This window comes from Pleuronectes platessa, chromosome 17 (assembly GCF_947347685.1).
Source record: "Pleuronectes platessa chromosome 17, fPlePla1.1, whole genome shotgun sequence".
NCBI lineage: Eukaryota > Metazoa > Chordata > Actinopteri > Pleuronectiformes > Pleuronectidae > Pleuronectes > Pleuronectes platessa.
In genome coordinates, this window is record NC_070642.1 from 14,172,170 (window position 1) to 14,189,770 (window position 17,601).

Below are 17,601 nucleotides of genomic sequence, written 5' to 3' on the forward strand. Positions count from 1 at the left end.
TGGCTACCGGGGTAATGTTACAGCCTTATTTTCCTCCGGCCACATTCACAAAAGATTAGTAAAGCCCTATCCAATATCACAGACACGTCATGTCCCTCGCCAATCAATGAACTCAGATCAGAAAGCAAATCTATAGGCTATAGGAGGACATCATCAAAATAACGATACAGTGTGAGAGTTTAAAGTCGTGCTACATCTAAACGGTGTGAAACAAAGCCGTATGTGTGTGAACTGTAACGACTATAAAGACCCTCTGACCCTATGCTGCTTTATTTTTTCTTGTTAGACAAACTTGTGTATGTAATCGCACGTGTTTTGGGCCTTGTTTGCTCTTCCGGGTGTCAGAGTAGCGGGCGGCCTGCAGCTGAGCGCCCACCCAGAGGCTCCGCTCGGGCCTGTCCTCACTGTCTGGCAGGTGATAGATCAGACACGGAGGCTAACACATGTTCCTCTGAAGAAGGGGATTTAGCGGAGCGCTGACCTCTTTACAACCCTCCACGCACAAACACACACACTCGACACTCAACTCACACATTCATGTACACACATGCCACATGTATATCACCCCTGACAAGTGACATGGAATCGGACCTTGAGCTACGGAACATGTTCCCCCCCCGCTGGCACCCTTCTCCCTCTGCAGTTCAGCCGACACAAACCGAACTCAACGCCGCGGATCCTGAATCGACCCGGCCACCTCCGGCTGTGCAGATGTTTTCGATTACAGGCACATCTGTGTGTTTCTGTAATGCACTGCGTTACCCGCTATGGACACGGCGGCTCAGATTCATGAAAAGTGTAAAACATGATAAAGAGGCCGACGCCAGTGTGTTCGGTTGTGGGAGAACAACTCCAGCTTTGTCTTGTCAGCCAATTAGAGCAGGTGGGACACCATCCCCCCCCCCCCCCCTCTTCCTCTTGTTCCATATCCATTTTATCAGAGGCTCCCTCCTCGCTGCAGCCCACCCAGTCTCTACACAATCAAACACGAGCTGCCCGATACCTTCAGCTCTGTGCAGGCTGCACACTCTCTGCCCCTTTGAGAAGCAGCTCCGCAAGGGCAAGGTCCCCGCGCCTCGTAAAGGGCGAGCGGCGGCGCAGGAGGAGGGGGGGCACGCTGCATCCCTCTGATTTTTCCCAGCTAAAATAGGGAGCTCCTAATCTCCCCTTGGCAGCGTTCGAGAGCCAGCCAATTCTGACACATTCTCTAGAAAGAAGCGCCTCTGACAGGTGAGCGGCCGAAAATAGTTGTGTGAGATACACGCACACATGTTGATACCGTCACACACACGCTTGATACACAGTGGATGAGCAGGAACACATGAGCTTCTTCGGCCAATCACTCATAGATCTGCACTTAATTTTAATCTGGTCACTTTGTTTTGGATGTAAATTAATTCATTGGTTCTGCAATTTACCTAGGTTTAATAAAGATTATCTGTGCTGACCAATAGAAAACACTGAGGACACTAAAGTCATGTTCTGTCTTTGAATCTGAAGATTTTAACTTTAAAATTTATAAATTTATAAGACATCAAAATAAAATTCACAGGTTTTAATCTGATACAGAAAATATATTATATGATTATATGATGCCACAGTGTTGAATGAGAGGATGCTTCCAAACTTGAAGCTTAAAACACATTATTTTATATTTAGAATTACAGTATTAACAAGCTGAATACCTTTTATCTCTGTAAATTTGAAGCAAGATAAATACATTTTCCCTCCAGATTTATTCCACATGTAAACACTGATGGATCTTTCACAATGAATTGGAAATTAAAAGTGTTATTACACTGTGAACAGAATATCTAAACACGAGAAGGGCAACCATTTAATGCCGCTAATGTTGGTGTTTGCGTTCAAGAGGACATGGTATCAGCTTTTTCAAAAAATCCAGATCCTAATACATTTGAACATTTTGTTTTGAAGAGGATATGGAATCATTACTGAAGTATTTTTAAACTCCTGATTTTGACTGTGCCATTTAAGATTGTTTTTGTCTATATGGACAAAATCTTTTTTAACTGAATTTAAAAGAATTGTGGATGTACTTAAAATAGCTTTAAAAATGCACTTACACACACAAACACACACACACACACCGCCACCACCAGAAAAACACAGCAGCTGTAGTCAGGACTGTGCTTTAAGGTTGCACAAGTCAATAATGATATTGAATGTGAAAGGGAAGCCGGGGTCAGGTGGCCATAAAGATCGCTCCTATGCAAACATGCCTCATCGTCTTTAAACACACACACACACACACACACACACACAGTGAGGATGGATTGTCAGGCACTATCTTTGTGTGTCTCTCTCATCGTCTGCAATAAGTTACGAGCATGTTGTCCTCTATGATCCCGCCGAGCCCATAATATCCAGCACACGCTCTTCTTTCATCTCATTCCCCACAATCTTCTACCACATAACCTCAGCCCCTGCATCCATATTTTGGCTGCCATCTTTTATGAAGGGCCAGCAATCCGGGCGGCGGGTAAAAAAAACTAAAAGAAGTATCTGGATGCTTTTAAGATGATCTGTGCACCTGCCTGTTCACAGGCTCTTCCTCTCACTACCCAGACACAAGCTGTCCTCTGGACGCGATTTTCTTGAAGCATGAAGGCTGCTTGGGATTTTGGGCATGAGTTGTGGAATGTGGTGCTGACGATGACACACACACACACACACACACACACACACACACACACACACACACACACACACACACACACACAGCACTCTCTACAAGGGGCCTCGTACAGCTGTCTTGTTGTGGTCAGATTCTCAGTACTGTGCCGTGTCACATGGGGAGGAGATAATCCTGCACTGATTGGATCAGACACTGGCCGGGACAGGCAGCAGAGTGGGGCTGTGTGGGAGGAGACGTACAACCTGATGCTAAAAGCAAGAGAAAAAAGACAGACGGAAAAAGTGAGAGAAAAAATAAAACCAAAAACTGCGATTTTGCAGAAAACTGATATATGACATTCAGCCAAAAGCAGCATCGTGTATTGTCTTATTCCCCCAACCCTCCCATTCTTCAGCATTAGCTAATTCTTTTTTTCACTCTCTCTTTCTCTCTCTTTCTGTCATTCTCTCTGCCCTCCTGCCACGGCTCTCTGCCGTTTGCGCCGCTGCTAAGCTGTAAACTGAAACTGGTTAGCGCTGAGCTCTTAATTCTTGTCAGTATCTATTAATTATGGGCCAGTTGGATGTTCCAGTTCAAACGTCCCCCGCAGATCTTGGAATTCTAACTCCGGCTGCTTGGTCACTTGTCGCTTGTCGCAGCCACATGACCCTGCATCCCCCAGCAGGGAAACCAAACCTCTGTGTGTGTGTGTGCGTGTGCGTGGTGTGTGTGTGTGTTTGCTTCTGTGTGCAGATGATGGTAGATGTCACGGACAAAAGTAGCAACAATTCACTGTCACTTAGTCTGATCATGGGTGTGGGTTGCATGAATTGAGGCTACACACAACTAATATATTTTGTAAGTGCACAAACTTGTTGTTTTGCGAGAGGAGCCTGCCTTCATTAGGCCAATGTGTGCCATTAACCAGGGAGAAGCTACTGAACTGATTTAATATGTGGAGTACATGTGCCCGGGTTTCTGAAGCACAATTTGTAATTTTAAATTTACCTTAACCGTGAGTGATGGTAAAAACTACCGGCGAAGCTCCATCTGTCGCGAACCCAGTTTCTAGCTGCCTAACTGACTAATTAAAACTGCATCCACATGTGTTCAAAGAACAAGAAGTCTATTTGCGAGCCTTATTGATTACTTTAAGGCATACAAATGGAAAGCTGTGTTAGGAGAGGGGCTCTCGATTTAGCTTCAATCTGCCAGGCATAAAATGATCTCACTGTGTTTGCTGGGAAGAACGAGCTCCCTCTGGGCACGCCGGGTAATTAGGTTAGTGGATAGTCGGTGTCAGGAAATTGAAAGACCATCCTAATCGGATTCTTTTGTTTCCAGGGGAATCAGAGGAATTTATATGAGTCACTGGGAAATCTCGCACACAACTCAATTCCACTTGACCATGTAAAAACCTGTTTGCTCTGCCTACACATCCTCAAACAACTTTTAATACGAGCGCGTGAATCCGGCACACGAGGAGCCGCTGATGTAGCCCGCGTCCTCTGAGATGGCTCTCTAGATAATCCCAGATGTGTCACGTTCGTATACTAATAGGTTCCAACACTCGTTTGTCTGTAACAAGGAAGCATCAAACAGTTTAGAGCCACATGGTTCAAAGTAAAGGAATGAAACTCGGTAGTCCCTGTTATAGGCTAATATACACAACAAAAATATACTTGCCAAATATTCTGTTACGTCTTTTTTATGCAGTATAGGCTATATATATATCGATACATATTCCTTTAGAAATATACTACAAAAGAAGGGTATTTTACAGGTGGTCAGGTTTTAAACATTTTAAATAATGAAATCCTGAAGAGAAATTTATGAATCATCAAAATATATGGAGAGAAATGCAATGTTTCCTAATAACAACATGTAAAAAAGAGGATACAGTTTTATTATTAGCAGCAGTTTTACCTGCATTCATAGATGTAAAACTATACACTTTGTTATGGTTATGCAGCACATGATTGACAAAATTAAGATGAATTAACAAACAAAATGTATCTGTAGATGTTGATGTTTGCTCGTGTGAGTTTTGTTTTTTGATTCTCTGTGTGTGATCAGGTGTGCGTCTGGACCGGGTGAGAGGCGGGCGACAGAAGTACAAACGGAGGTTGGACGCAGAGAACGGAGGCTACCTCGGCCTCACTCTCCCCCCTCCTGCCAAAAAGCCAAGTGAGTTTTTCTTTGTTTGTTTGTTTGTTTGTTTGTTTGTGTGTGTGTGTGTGTGTGTGTGTGTGTGTGTGTGTGTGTGTGTGTGTGTGTGTGTGTGTGTGTGTGTGTGTGTGTGTGTGTGTGAGTGAGTGAGTGAGTGAGTGAGTGAGTGAGTGAGTGAGTGAGTGAGTGAGTGAGTGAGTGAGTGAGTGAGTGAGTGAGTGAGTGAGTGAGTGAGTGAGTGAGTGAGTGAGTGAGTGAGTGAGTGAGTGAGTGAGTGAGTGAGTGAGTGAGTGAGTGAGTGAGTGAGTGAGTGAGTGAGTGAGTGAGTGAGTGAGTGTGTTTTTTTCTCATTGAGTCAGTTGAAAGGCAGTATGTTGTGGCATACGGAAAAACCTTTATTCCGTTTTTTATATAATATTCAGTATCACAACATGGGACATTTATGACATTCTGCAGGCTGAGAGCTGAGATTTGCAAAACTGCCATTAGAAATCTATTAATCTCTAATAAAACACCTCACTGAGGAATATGTGACCTGTGACGGTTTGTGGATGATAGACTTTTACTGTCATCTATTAATGCTCACGTCAGATTCATCACCAGGCAAACCTGTCCGCTGTTTTGGAATTATATTGTAGATTATTATTATTAAATTGTACAAAAATAGATATATTCTTTAAATTAACAGTTTCCATAACTGTATCATTTCGGTTGTCTGAAACTGTCTCACAACACAGAACATTTCTCTCTTTCCTCTCGTCTCTCTATCTCTGTGTCCATCGTCGTCTCTCTCTCAGTGACAAAGATCGTTTCCCATCTGTTGGTGGTGGAGCCGGAGAAGATCTACGCCATGCCTGATCCCACCATGCCCGACGGCGACATCAAGGCCCTGACCACGCTGTGCGACCTGGCCGACCGCGAGCTGGTGGTCATCATCGGCTGGGCCAAACATATCCCAGGTAGGGAGACGTGACCGCTAATGAATGAGCGACTGGTTTACCGAAACGTTTGGTTTTCTTAATTATTCAAAAATGAGGAGGTATTTAACAATTGTTTTTTCGAGAATATCACTCAGTAGAGCTCATAACTTCATCAAGGCCCATCAGTCCAGCATAACCTCCTTGGGATAAATAGAAATCACTAGATGACTGTATATAGAATAAATATGTGACACATGAAACAAGCTGTTGCTTCACAGCATGAATACACATATTTACTGATAATAACATCGTATAAATATTTTAGTTCCAGGAAACTTCATGGGTCTCATTCTGTTGGTAAAGCGAAGATGTGAACCCACATTTGTTTCAGTTAATTTGCTGAAATGCAACAATATGAGATTAGTGAAGTAGTTCACTGACTGCTGCACACACATAAACACACACATTCATGCGCACACACAGGATAATTAACATCTGCTACTCATCTGCACCTAAGGGAGAAGCTAGTCCCATATTCTAAAATCTAATCAATAAAGAGCAGCTGAAACCTTTGATTTGACTGGGTAGGGTGGGAGAGTCTGTGGGGGGGTTGTGTTTTGGAACCGCCCCTATGTCAATGTATTCCATTTCAATCCTGGACTTAAAGAAAGCAATCCTCTTACTTACTTAAGGGGACTACACAGGGCCTGTGGTAAAATTGATTTATTTAGGGAAATACTGACGGATTTCCCCGCTCCTTGTTGACAAATTCTTAAATAAGGCTTGTTATGCAAATGGCCACAGATCTTCTCTTTTCTTCTCATCTCACCGAGTTGAAACAGACACATTGGACCCCCGTGCGTTTAAAGGGGGGCACAGGTTGGAGTCAAAGCAGATGCATCACATTGATCCAGTCAAAGAAAAGACAGATTAAAGTTGCACATGCTGATGTAACCGAGCGATGTTCTAGAGGTGTTTAAATGTGTTTGTAGAGTTTATTTATCTCAGTGAATAAGGTCAAACACCCATCGCAGCAATTATTTAGTAAAACAGTTCAACACAAAGATATTGAGTTCCCAGTCTTATGAAATCAGGAAAATCTGCATATCCTTCTCCTTCCTGAAATGATTAATCGTCTATCAAAATACTATAATCAGCTGTAATGCCATTCGTTCCCGATTGTAAACTTAACAACTGGAGATAGCTTTTCTCTTCCGTCGATGGTTTATTCCCAGCTGGCACATCACTAACCAGCTGCTTAGCCCTCTGTTTAGCCCTAATCTCTGATTCGTCATCAGATTTACGTTTGACCGCTTAAAAATGCAATTTGGAGCGGGTGAAGGTGTCCCGATCCCCGAACCCGCCCCGGGACCAATAAGTCTGGCAGTGACCAGGGTTTACTTTAGCATAGTTTGCATGATTACAGAAAAACCAGTGGACAGATTACCCTGAAACTTGCAGTATGGGTCAAGAATTCAAAAATGTATAACATTTTCCAGATTGGGCGTTATTTCAACATATTCCTTGATTTCTGTACCAAATAATTCATTGATCTTAATGAAAAAACGAATATGTTTTGACCGAATTTTATAAATGTGTGAAATTTGGTGCAGATCCAACTGAAACTCTGGAGATTTAAAACGTGGTTTCATGAGGGGACTGTTGGCCCTCGGCGGAGGTTTACACTCCGGGTACATTCTAGTTCGGGTGTATTCTTCAGAGAGTGAAAAAGAGGCCAAACAGGGCAACGACAATCAAATCCTTCAATTTAATCATCGCCACGGGGTGCAGGAATAATTTCATATTTTTGGACCTCAGTCTCATTTTACATTTTCTATGTATAACTATTGATCTTTTTATTCTATGCGGATCTCAATCCAGGAGTTATTAAAGGGGCATGTGACACTCCGGGGACATTTTACCCGGGGCCACGGGGTCAGAGTGTCACCGAGTAACGATTAAGACAAAAGGGGTCCCTCCAGTTTAACAGTCCACTCCCACCATTACACTCATAGACCACTGCGCAAATGGCCCTAACGATGAGGTAATAAGAGTCATTACTGCAGATCGCCCCATTAATGCAAAAGTCCTTCAGCACCCGAGTGAGATGATGTGATTTTCTGTTACACGTTTCTCAAGGCTTCAATATTAAAACATACACGAGTTTGATATTTCTTTGAATAAAAGCAAATATTTGTGCCGAATAGACGTTCTTGAAATAACAATGTAAACACGGTAAAGTGACTGGGTGCATCACACAGACTCGTGGAGCAGTCGTCTGGAGAGCAGAGGTGTCCATTAATTTGTGCAGCAGTTAACACACACACACACACACACCCGCTAAGACATGTAGCTGCACACAACATGTGTAGATTTATATTCCAGGCAGCAGCATTTAGTGCCCTCTGGTATTTAACGTTCACTCAGTTCAGAGCATGGCTTTCTACCTCTTTGGTCCCCCCCCCCCCCCCCTCTCTCTCTCTCACTAACTCTCTCTCTCTCTCTCTCTCTCTCTCTCTCTCTCTCTCTCTCTCTCTCTCTCTCTCTCTCTCTCTCTCCACCATCGTATCTCTCACACACACTCTCCGGCTTCCTTGTTCTCCTGCTCCCCTGGCTCTCCCTCTCCTGCTCCTCCTGCTCATATAGGGCCCTCTAGTCTCATTATTACCTCTGTCTTTTTATTAGGCCCATTAGGGCTCTTAGGAGGCCTGTAATGATACTAAATGAATAGAGAGTGAACTGCTGTCTGTTTTAGACCCGGCTCTCAATGACAGCTTCAAGCTTCACTGCCAACCACTCAGTCTCCTCGTTTTCCTGAACAGGGATTCAATTACTCATCTGATCTCTACCTGTACTGTACTGTTGCATCTAGACACTACTTTTATTTCCATGGTGTTGGTGTGTATCACATTGGGTACTTCACAGAAATATACATAGAAATATATACAAATTGTAAAGTTTTAGATATTATGGTGCGCTGGTCCACCACTTAGAGTTAGACAGGGCTGTTGCAACATGGGAGGCAAGGCCGGCAATTGCCTGAGGCCCCCGAGCTGAGAGAGGCCCCCCCGACAACAGCTCATCCACAATTTTGTGTGAACCTTCTTCATTTCTATGATTAACTATGTAGAGGAGACTGTAATGACACCGTGGATGGAAACCCCCTAATGAGGCCCGATAGAGGTCTGGTTGAAGACCAGAACATCTGTCCAGTCTCATGTGTTTCTTGGGTGAAGGGGCCCTTTATCAAAGTTTTGACTTCCGACTCAGATTCAGTTTTTAGGTATCCTCTATTTTGCCAAATAAAACCATAAACTCCAAAAGTGAATCGCCATCTACTGGCTGACTGCAGTATAGGTTATATATGCCACCTCTTCCATGTTAATGGATGGGGCATGGACCAAACTAAAAAGTCAGAGTACATTTCAAATACATTTTCTCTAAGGTGACTGCTGACTCGTCAGTTTGGTTTTAATTAGTTGTTTGATTATGTGAAAACTGGGTCAAATGATTGACAGCTGAGACTGACTTGTGATTGGTCGAGCATTTGTATCGATATCGGATATTTTGGCTACATTTCTGGATAGTAAGAAGAAGTAGAGATCTGTCGTCCATCTTCGTATAAAGTGTATGGGTAAAACAATCAGTGAAATGTGTAAAAAAAAATACTTTTCTATTTATCACACCATTTTCCAGTCAGCCTTAACACTTAAAGCCTTTTCTTCTCAGTTTTATTGTTGCTTTAGTAAATGTCTCCTGCCTTGATAAGACATAATAGTAGATAATAATTCCTTTTCTTATAGTTCAGTAAAAACCTAGGTATCTCTTGTCTCCGTCATGTTTTTTGTCATCACAAGTGGAGGAAACTACAGAGACACAGACGTTCTCCAGTTTGCTCAATATTGTGTCATGTTTGGTCAAACGGGAGTAAATCAGTAGGGTGAAATATTGATATTTCATCAGGAGGGGGGAATCACCCTCCAGAGTGACACTTAACTCAGCCACCTCCGGGCGACGTATCTGAAGATGTGGGGCGACCCCCGGGGAGCCGGGAAGTCTTTCTATCGCTTCAGTAAATTGAAGTGAAGAGAGAGAGAGAGAGAGAAAAAAACAGGCAGGATGGGGAAAAGAAAAGAATGATGAAGTAAAGGAGGAAGCAGTTGAACAGGATGTCGTGTAGTATGGCAAAAAGAAGAAAATAGAAAAGTGAGCGTATGACAAAAGAAATGGTGCAAAGATATAAAATGTGTTCATGTTTTTTTGTGATCCATATAAAAGTTTAAACACTTGTACTAAGTGTTTTTTTTATGTCTTTACTCCTGTTTTATTATCCTAAATACACCTGTAGAGTATTAAACCCATTCATTTCTCTTTTATACTCGTCTTTTGGGGATGGGGAGTGAATTCATGACTTCCTGAGCCCACAGTATCTACATCCAGGGATCCTGCACTCCTCCCATCCCCCAACTAAACATGTACCGGATGTCCTCCATCAACTGTCTGTTTGTCAGATCTGAGGCTTGGATCGATCCCCCTTTCGCATTTGGCGGACTGATTACAATCTACTAATCAATGACACCCCCACTACTCTTTTCTCTCCGCCCCATTCTCTCTCTTCCCATAGTCCCTCTATTTGCTTGATAAGAACCATCGGGAGGACCTCTTTTAAGTCAACCTGCCCCATTCCCGTCCATAAAAGCTCAGATTTAAGTAAAGCAGAGTGGTGGGTTCAGGACCCTGGTCAATACTCGCAGTCACCTCCCTATTCAGCGCAGAGCAGTGAAAGGGATTGTGGCGTTTCGGGTCCTTTCAGGTGTCCGTCTGCTTGATGCGGTGTGTGTGAATGTTAGAGGAGAGAGTTGATGGGTCGACCTCGAGATGTTGGATGAAATGAGTTCAGAAGGTTGAACACTTCAGAACAAAGGATAAAGGCTGCAGGCTGCAGGTGGAATGAACCATAAGGTTATCCATATGAATAGAGTCTTGTAACTTAATGCTATAACCCTCAATTCTGAATAAGACCAATGTGAGTTTAAATCTCTGACTGTAGATAAAGATGGACGACATATCACCCCTTCCTCCCACTATCCAGAAAGGAACTAAAATATCAAAGCTACGAATGCCGCCACGTGTCACGTTTGGAGCCAGAGTCTGTGCGGTGTAGTGATCGGGGAAAGGGGCTCAACCAATCACAAGCCAGTCTCCGCTGTCAATTTGTAGAGCATCAAATAACTTACTGACTCAGTTATTATTCATTATTGTCTACTTTTTGTCTGGTCAATGTCCCATCCACTAACATGGAGGAGCTTGGATGTATGGCGGATACTGCAACCAGCCATTTTCTCAATCTTTATATGAAGTTTATGGTTTAAATAAATGAGTCCACCATATTTGAACACAACTCTTCTTTATTATACTGTTTTTCTTTTACACTGTTATTCCCCAAATCGTTTTCGGCTCGAATTGCTTTGTCGGATTTCTGTCTGAGGCTGCTTTATTGTTTGTAATTCAGTTTTGTGACTTTACGAGAGATATTTTAATTACAAAAATAAAAGATATACCGTTAATAACATTGCAACTAATTCATCATCAAGGCAACCCTCATCGATACAGTGGAAAGCTCGTTAATGGACCTTGGAACTTATATCAATGTAAAATCAACTTTTCACTCACTTATTTTATATAAAACAGTTACTTTACCGCCAATGTGATCTCACTTTTCTTTTTAAAACATATTTTTCTACAATTACATAACTATTATGTAATTTCTCATATGCTGACCTCAGTGAATTCATTCCCATTCAATTAAATTAACTTTCAAGTGTTTAACTGTTAATTATGAATCTGAAATGCTTTAATTTTTTCTTGAAAAAATTCACATGACTAATTGATGAACTTTATAAAGACCACCCCGATGAAGGCACAGAAACTGTAAAATGTTTGAGGAATACAAATGAGCTCTAATGTAGAAGAGTGTGTCTGAGTTTATGATGAAAAAACAGATGATATATTAGATATATTTATTTAGTTTGACTACTTAGTCCATTTGAAAATCCAGACTTTATTCCTTATCGTAAAGACGAGTTCATTTTATGTTGTTTCTTCATTACGTCTCGACTAAAGTCAGAGCTGGTGTGAGCGAGGGGGGGATTTGTCCTCACTAAGTGCCGCCTCATGTGCTTACGCAGTGGGTCACAGCAGAAGTGTTGACGGTTGATGGGTGAAGCAGCCCTGGCTCATGTTTCAAAGACCTCCACACTTGACTGATTTATATTCCCCCTCTTAAGCCACCGCATACAGTGGTCGGCCTCCGTTTCAAGTGGGGCTTCTCTGGGGATTGAGCAGCCCTGTACACACAGCCCATAAAAACACATAGAGGACTTGAAATGGCCAATTAAAGTGCAGTGGCTTTAATGGGTCGATCTCACGCTCTGTCATGTGGCCGTACAGCAGTACCTGGAAAGCAAAAAATAACATGCTGTCTTTTAATCCTGCAGGTTTTTCCACTCTCTCGCTGGCAGACCAGATGAGTCTGCTGCAGAGCGCCTGGATGGAGATCCTGGTGCTGAGCATCGTGTTCCGCTCGCTGCCCTGCGAGGACGAGATCGTGTACGCGGAGGACTACGTGGTGGACGAGGAGCAGGCCAGGGTTTCCGGCCTGCTGGACCTGCACGTCGCCATCCTGCCGCTGGTGCGACGCTACAAGAAGCTGCGCATGGAGAAGGAGGAGTTTGTCACGCTCAAAGCCATCGCCCTCGCCAACTCAGGTGAGATGAACCTCCTCGATCCCCAGAGGTGGAGGAAGTACTCAAACATTTCACTTAAGCTGAAAGAACAACAATGTACTCAAGAAAAACAAAAAATCACAACCATAGCTTTCTACTTGAGCTGGTTGAAAACGATGCAGGAAATTATTTATCTCGCTATAACGTTTGGCCATATCGTCCAGACTTAAACAAACATGTAACTGGCACCAGTTTGACCAGGAGGTGCGTCTCTCTGTTCAATCTCAAAGCTAGTCGGCATTTAATTAAAGCAAACAACGGAAAAAAACACACAAAAAAACGTCTATAGGTGATCGTCTATATCTGCTGAGTTGATCACCTCCACGGTGAAGGATGTCTGATAAGAGGGGGACAAAAAGGTCACCAGCGTGGTTGTTTAATTTGACACCCCCCCCCCACCCCCATGTGTGGGAGAGTGTGTGCATCTATATTTTAATTTGTGTGTGTGTGCGTGTCTGTGTGTAAGAGAGTGTCACATTGCGCTCTCATTCTCTCCATCTCCATAACAGTAGCTGCCAGCGCGCCACAGCCGAGGGAGATATATTTAGCATTTCATTAGGAAAACAGGGGCTGTCAATAAAATGTGTTAAGTGGAGTGGAATGAGCGTCGGGGAGCGACGGGCCTCGTTTGTTCCAATGTGAAGATGCTGTGCCCGTATCGACAGTTTGCTTTTCATGAGGCCGGGCCTGTCCCCCCAGCTAATCAATGCCTGTTAGGAGTCTTTTCTCCTGCCTGACTGAAAAAATGAAAAATGCTGAGGCCAGAGCTTTAGTCTTCTGATGACAAACTCTCCATGGGAGAGTGGAGAGAAGGGAGGGGGGGGATAAATGAGGAGGTGAGGGCTGCAGGAGGGGGGGAGGGGTGATGGAAAGACAGGGGATGTAAAGGTAAGCGAGAAGTGTGAGAGAGGAAGGCAAGGGTTGGGAGGGAGGCTCAGGGAGGGCGAGAGGGCAGCCATCGGCTCGTTTGAACCCGGTGTCGGGGAGCTCCGGCTCCACGGGGTCCTGTGGGTGTGACAGCTGTGGAAATTCATGGCCATTGATTTTGTAATTAGCGGAGTATCGACGGGATTGACGCCAGGCTGCTGACGGATTACATGGAAATTGTTTCTTCAAAGTTAGTTTTGCATTCCGCCCCTAACCTCCTTCAACACACACACACACACACAGACCCTAAAACAGTCACACACTCTCCCTGTGCATTTCCACACACTGACACACATTTGGAAACATATTCTTTCTTCCCCTCCCCTCCCTCGCTCTCTCTCTCTCTCCCTCTCTCTCTCTCGGTTTCTCACGCGCACACATGCTCGCACGGCCAAACGAGGATCAGATCGGCATTAACATGAAGGTTTCAAATGAAGAGTAGCTGGAACACATGTGCGGTCCACATAGCCTAGTTAATTTCCCAAGATAGAAATGCAATTTACACAGAAGGCGACTGGTAAAAGAGACTTAATCAGTCAGTTAGGAACATAATTAGCCTTGTACTTTCCTTTTTTCTGCCTCATTTACATGTTCACACACGGTCTTGCTTCACTCCGCAACTTTGGCGGCGGCGCCGATCTAATCCACTCAGCCGCTTCAATCAGCGGTCCCACGTTGGGCTCGGCCTCAGTAATAACAGCATGTTTAGGCTGAAACAAGTGGAATTTACTGTGATAGATAAAGCCGAGATGAATTGTTTTGATTCAATTATAATACTGGATTGAGTTCACATTCAGTTTTATCGTGGAGTTGATGAATTGTGGATATGATGCATACACAGATTAGACCTGACACCGTGAGTCTGGGCAGTGAAATTGGCTGAAAGCAAACCGCTGCTTGTCCATTAAAACGCTCTCCGTCAGTTTGTCCTTTGGAGGACGAGTACGTTTCATTTTTTCTAGCTTGTAGACTTATACATAGATAGCAGTTTTTAATAAGTCTCAACTGGTTTTATTTTAGAGCCTATACGTAAGGGGGCCAACTGCTCTTTCTTATGGAAATGAAGGCCATCTGCTGCCATCATTCAGCTGAACGATATCCTAGTAATGCAGCCATCTGAATTCATTAGCAAGGGGGGGGTGGGGGGGGGGTGTATGTGGTCCATGATACCAAAAGAAATGAATCTTTTTCCTGTCCCACTGTATATTTATACAGACCTACAGTACATCTCCCTCTCCTGCCTGTCCCCAGAGTCCTGGCCACGCTTGGGCATTTATTTAAGGAGTGTCATTAACCACTAACAAGAGAAAACCTCTCTCCAAAATTGCATGTTTACAAAGACTGGATGTGGAATCGAGAGCCGGCTGACGCTGCTGCAAAAAACACCAAAGTTGTCGCAGCAGCGGATGTGCTGCGACAACGCAGATCAGTAGAAAAGGCTTTTCGTCGAATGCATTTGTTTTGTCCGCCAAGGAGGTTGTGTTTTATCTGCATTTGTTTGTTTGTTAGTTTGAACGATACTGCAAAAACTACTGGGCTGATTACAACAGAACTTATTGGAAGGGTGGGTTATGGGTCAGGGAAGAACTAAATACATTTAGGTGCTGATTCAGGATTTTTTTTTTTTTTTTTTAACATTGAGAGAAATCTTTGATGAATTCTCAGATAATTGTGTGAATATTGATTTGGCAGTGTACGTTGTTTTCAGCCGCTGTATAGTAACAAATACGTCTAGAAACCTGTAACTTCCACATATGTGGAGTTGAGAAATCTAATGTGGCCTTAGTTATAAGTTTAGGGGACTGTTGGGCCTTGTGCGCTCAACTCCAGTTTAATATGTAACTTTAAAATATGAATGATTAAATATTTACTGTTTGCCTTCCCTCCGACATATTTTCATTCATCCCTCCCCCACCACCATTCCCGCCCCAGACTCCATGCACGTAGAGAACATCGAGGCCGTCCAAAGGCTCCAGGATTCTCTCCACGAGGCCCTGCAGGACTTTGAGGGCTCCCAGCACCCGGAGGACCCTCGGCGGGCAGGCAAGCTCCTCATGACCCTGCCGCTGCTCCGTCAGACCGCCACCAAGGCCGTTCAGCACTTCTACAGCATCAAAATGCAGGGCAAGGTCCCGATGCACAAACTATTCCTCGAGATGTTGGAGGCCAAGGCTTGACAACCGGGGCCAGATGCTTGACAGGCAGCTGCATTGCCCAATGCGAGGCGAGAGACAGCCCGTGAAAACTAAGGCAGCGTGCCAACTGACAGTGAAGGGATGAAGCTTTGGACTACTGAGTCATTTTAACACTTTTAAATCGTATTAAACATAAAGAGAAAACGGAACTGGAGAGGCTCGAATATCAACCTGATTGATGTGGGATCACGATGATGTATATAAATATGTTGTGTACAGAAATCAGGCAACTAAAGGTCTTGTTATAACCAGAGACCCACTGCTGTATATCACCTGAAGCTTCTGTGAATTTGTTTCTTATCTTATTTTCATCTCAACATGAAAAGTGTGTTAATTTAAATGTCCTGAAGAACTGCGTGGCCATGTGACGGCCGCTGTACGTGTTTGTTTTGTTTTTGTTTCTTCCTTTGGTATTTTCTAATCTCAGTTGTCGAAGCAATAGTCTCTAACTGGTCTGCATATAATATGTGTACTGTATATTGTGTGAACTTGCACTGGGCAGGGGAGGGCGGGGGGGAGAGGGGAGAAATGTTAGACATATTCTTATATTCGTCATCAAAGAAAGCGCCGCCCACTGCGGGCGTGTAACTCGACTTCCTCGTGATATATTTACCTCATTGTAGCTTCATCGACTCGGTGGCGATGGTCGACTCGGTGCTCACAGGAGGATTGAGGTTGGCTGGTGATCATAGTTCACAAAGTGTTTGCACTAAGCATCCATGAACAACGCGGCAATAATGGGTGTTATTTCGTCCGGCAGCGAAATTAGCCTCGGTTCATCGGTTTCTGCTTCTAGAGACTTGCTCGTCACTTCTCATTGGCAACTAAAATAAACTGTGAAACACACACATACTAAGCTAAAAGGTTTTTTCACGTGAACCTTTATTTTTGGATAAATACAGACAAAGGACACAACAACAGCAATGCAATTTAATGCAATCTAATATGGCCGTTAATCCACCTGATAGCCCTGCAATAATAATAAAACCACCTTTGTGATGATTGTAACGTTCAGTCGTGTCTCAAGGGTTCGTATTCACCTCTGTGGTCATTTTGAGTCTATATGTTGTGATGGTGCCGTATTACATTGCATTATATTGTGTACGTTTTGCTTTTTCTTGTGTCCAACCCCCCTTTGTTTAGGTTACACTCAAACAAGTGTCACAATATTGAAAGCATCCGTTTTCACAACTGAAAAAGAAATTGATGAATCAGCAGATTCATCAATGGTGAAAATAATCATTTGTTTCAAAGATGTATTTCCTATATCATCAGAGATAAAAAAAAAAGATTTGCCTATACATAAACAACCAATGTAAAAAATGTTGACACCTAACTGCAACAGATGAAAGGAATTCGTTAAATACGACAAATAATCTTCCCTTTGATCATTTGATCTTTCCATGTTTCAAGGGGGGCAAATAAAAATAAAACTTGTAAGGCTTGTTTAATGTCAATTTCGACAACTGACAACAAACCTGGTTATATTTAACACGTTAACAGATGCCTGGTTTAAATGTTTGTGTGCACCAATATAATGACACATGTTTCTGAGCGTAACTTGAATTGCATCACTCTGCATTAATGATTAAAGAAAACACGAGACCTCAGTTTACGGATGTCCTCTATCAGTTTTTAGCTCGTCTTTAATGACGGTGTGATCTCATCATTCAGGCTGTTACTGAACTGTGTGCAGGATTTTACAAACAATCGCAATCTGACACAGGCTAAGTGCGTAGTCCACATATTCCAGAAGTGAAACTAGACTTTTAGAGTGTTATAGCCATCTATTGTAAACCAGTTGCCAAATTATTCAAAGAAAGCAGTGAGAGTAACGTGGCACAGCTATCAACATATTTCTTACCGTTCTGATAACCAGAGCGGGTTGGATGGAACGAAAATAACCCGATAATAGATAAATGAGCTGCTCGTAGGATTTTAGTGAGACACATATTCTCCCTTATGAACAC

At 43.2% G+C, this 17,601-nt stretch overlaps 1 protein-coding gene across 2 annotated transcripts in view; it reads left to right on the forward strand.

The window, feature by feature from the left end:
- esrrgb (estrogen-related receptor gamma b) overlaps positions 1-15,613 on the forward strand; it is a 35,186-nt gene extending 19,573 nt beyond the window's left edge. For both annotated transcript variants that reach the window (XM_053445312.1, XM_053445313.1), the window contains 4 exons: positions 4,712-4,822; positions 5,602-5,763; positions 12,222-12,491; positions 15,369-15,613. In XM_053445312.1, coding sequence (XP_053301287.1) covers positions 4,712-4,822; positions 5,602-5,763; positions 12,222-12,491; positions 15,369-15,613 — 788 coding nt within the window. The remainder of the gene's footprint in view (positions 1-4,711; positions 4,823-5,601; positions 5,764-12,221; positions 12,492-15,368) is intronic.
- The last annotated feature ends 1,988 nt before the right edge of the window (positions 15,614-17,601 follow it).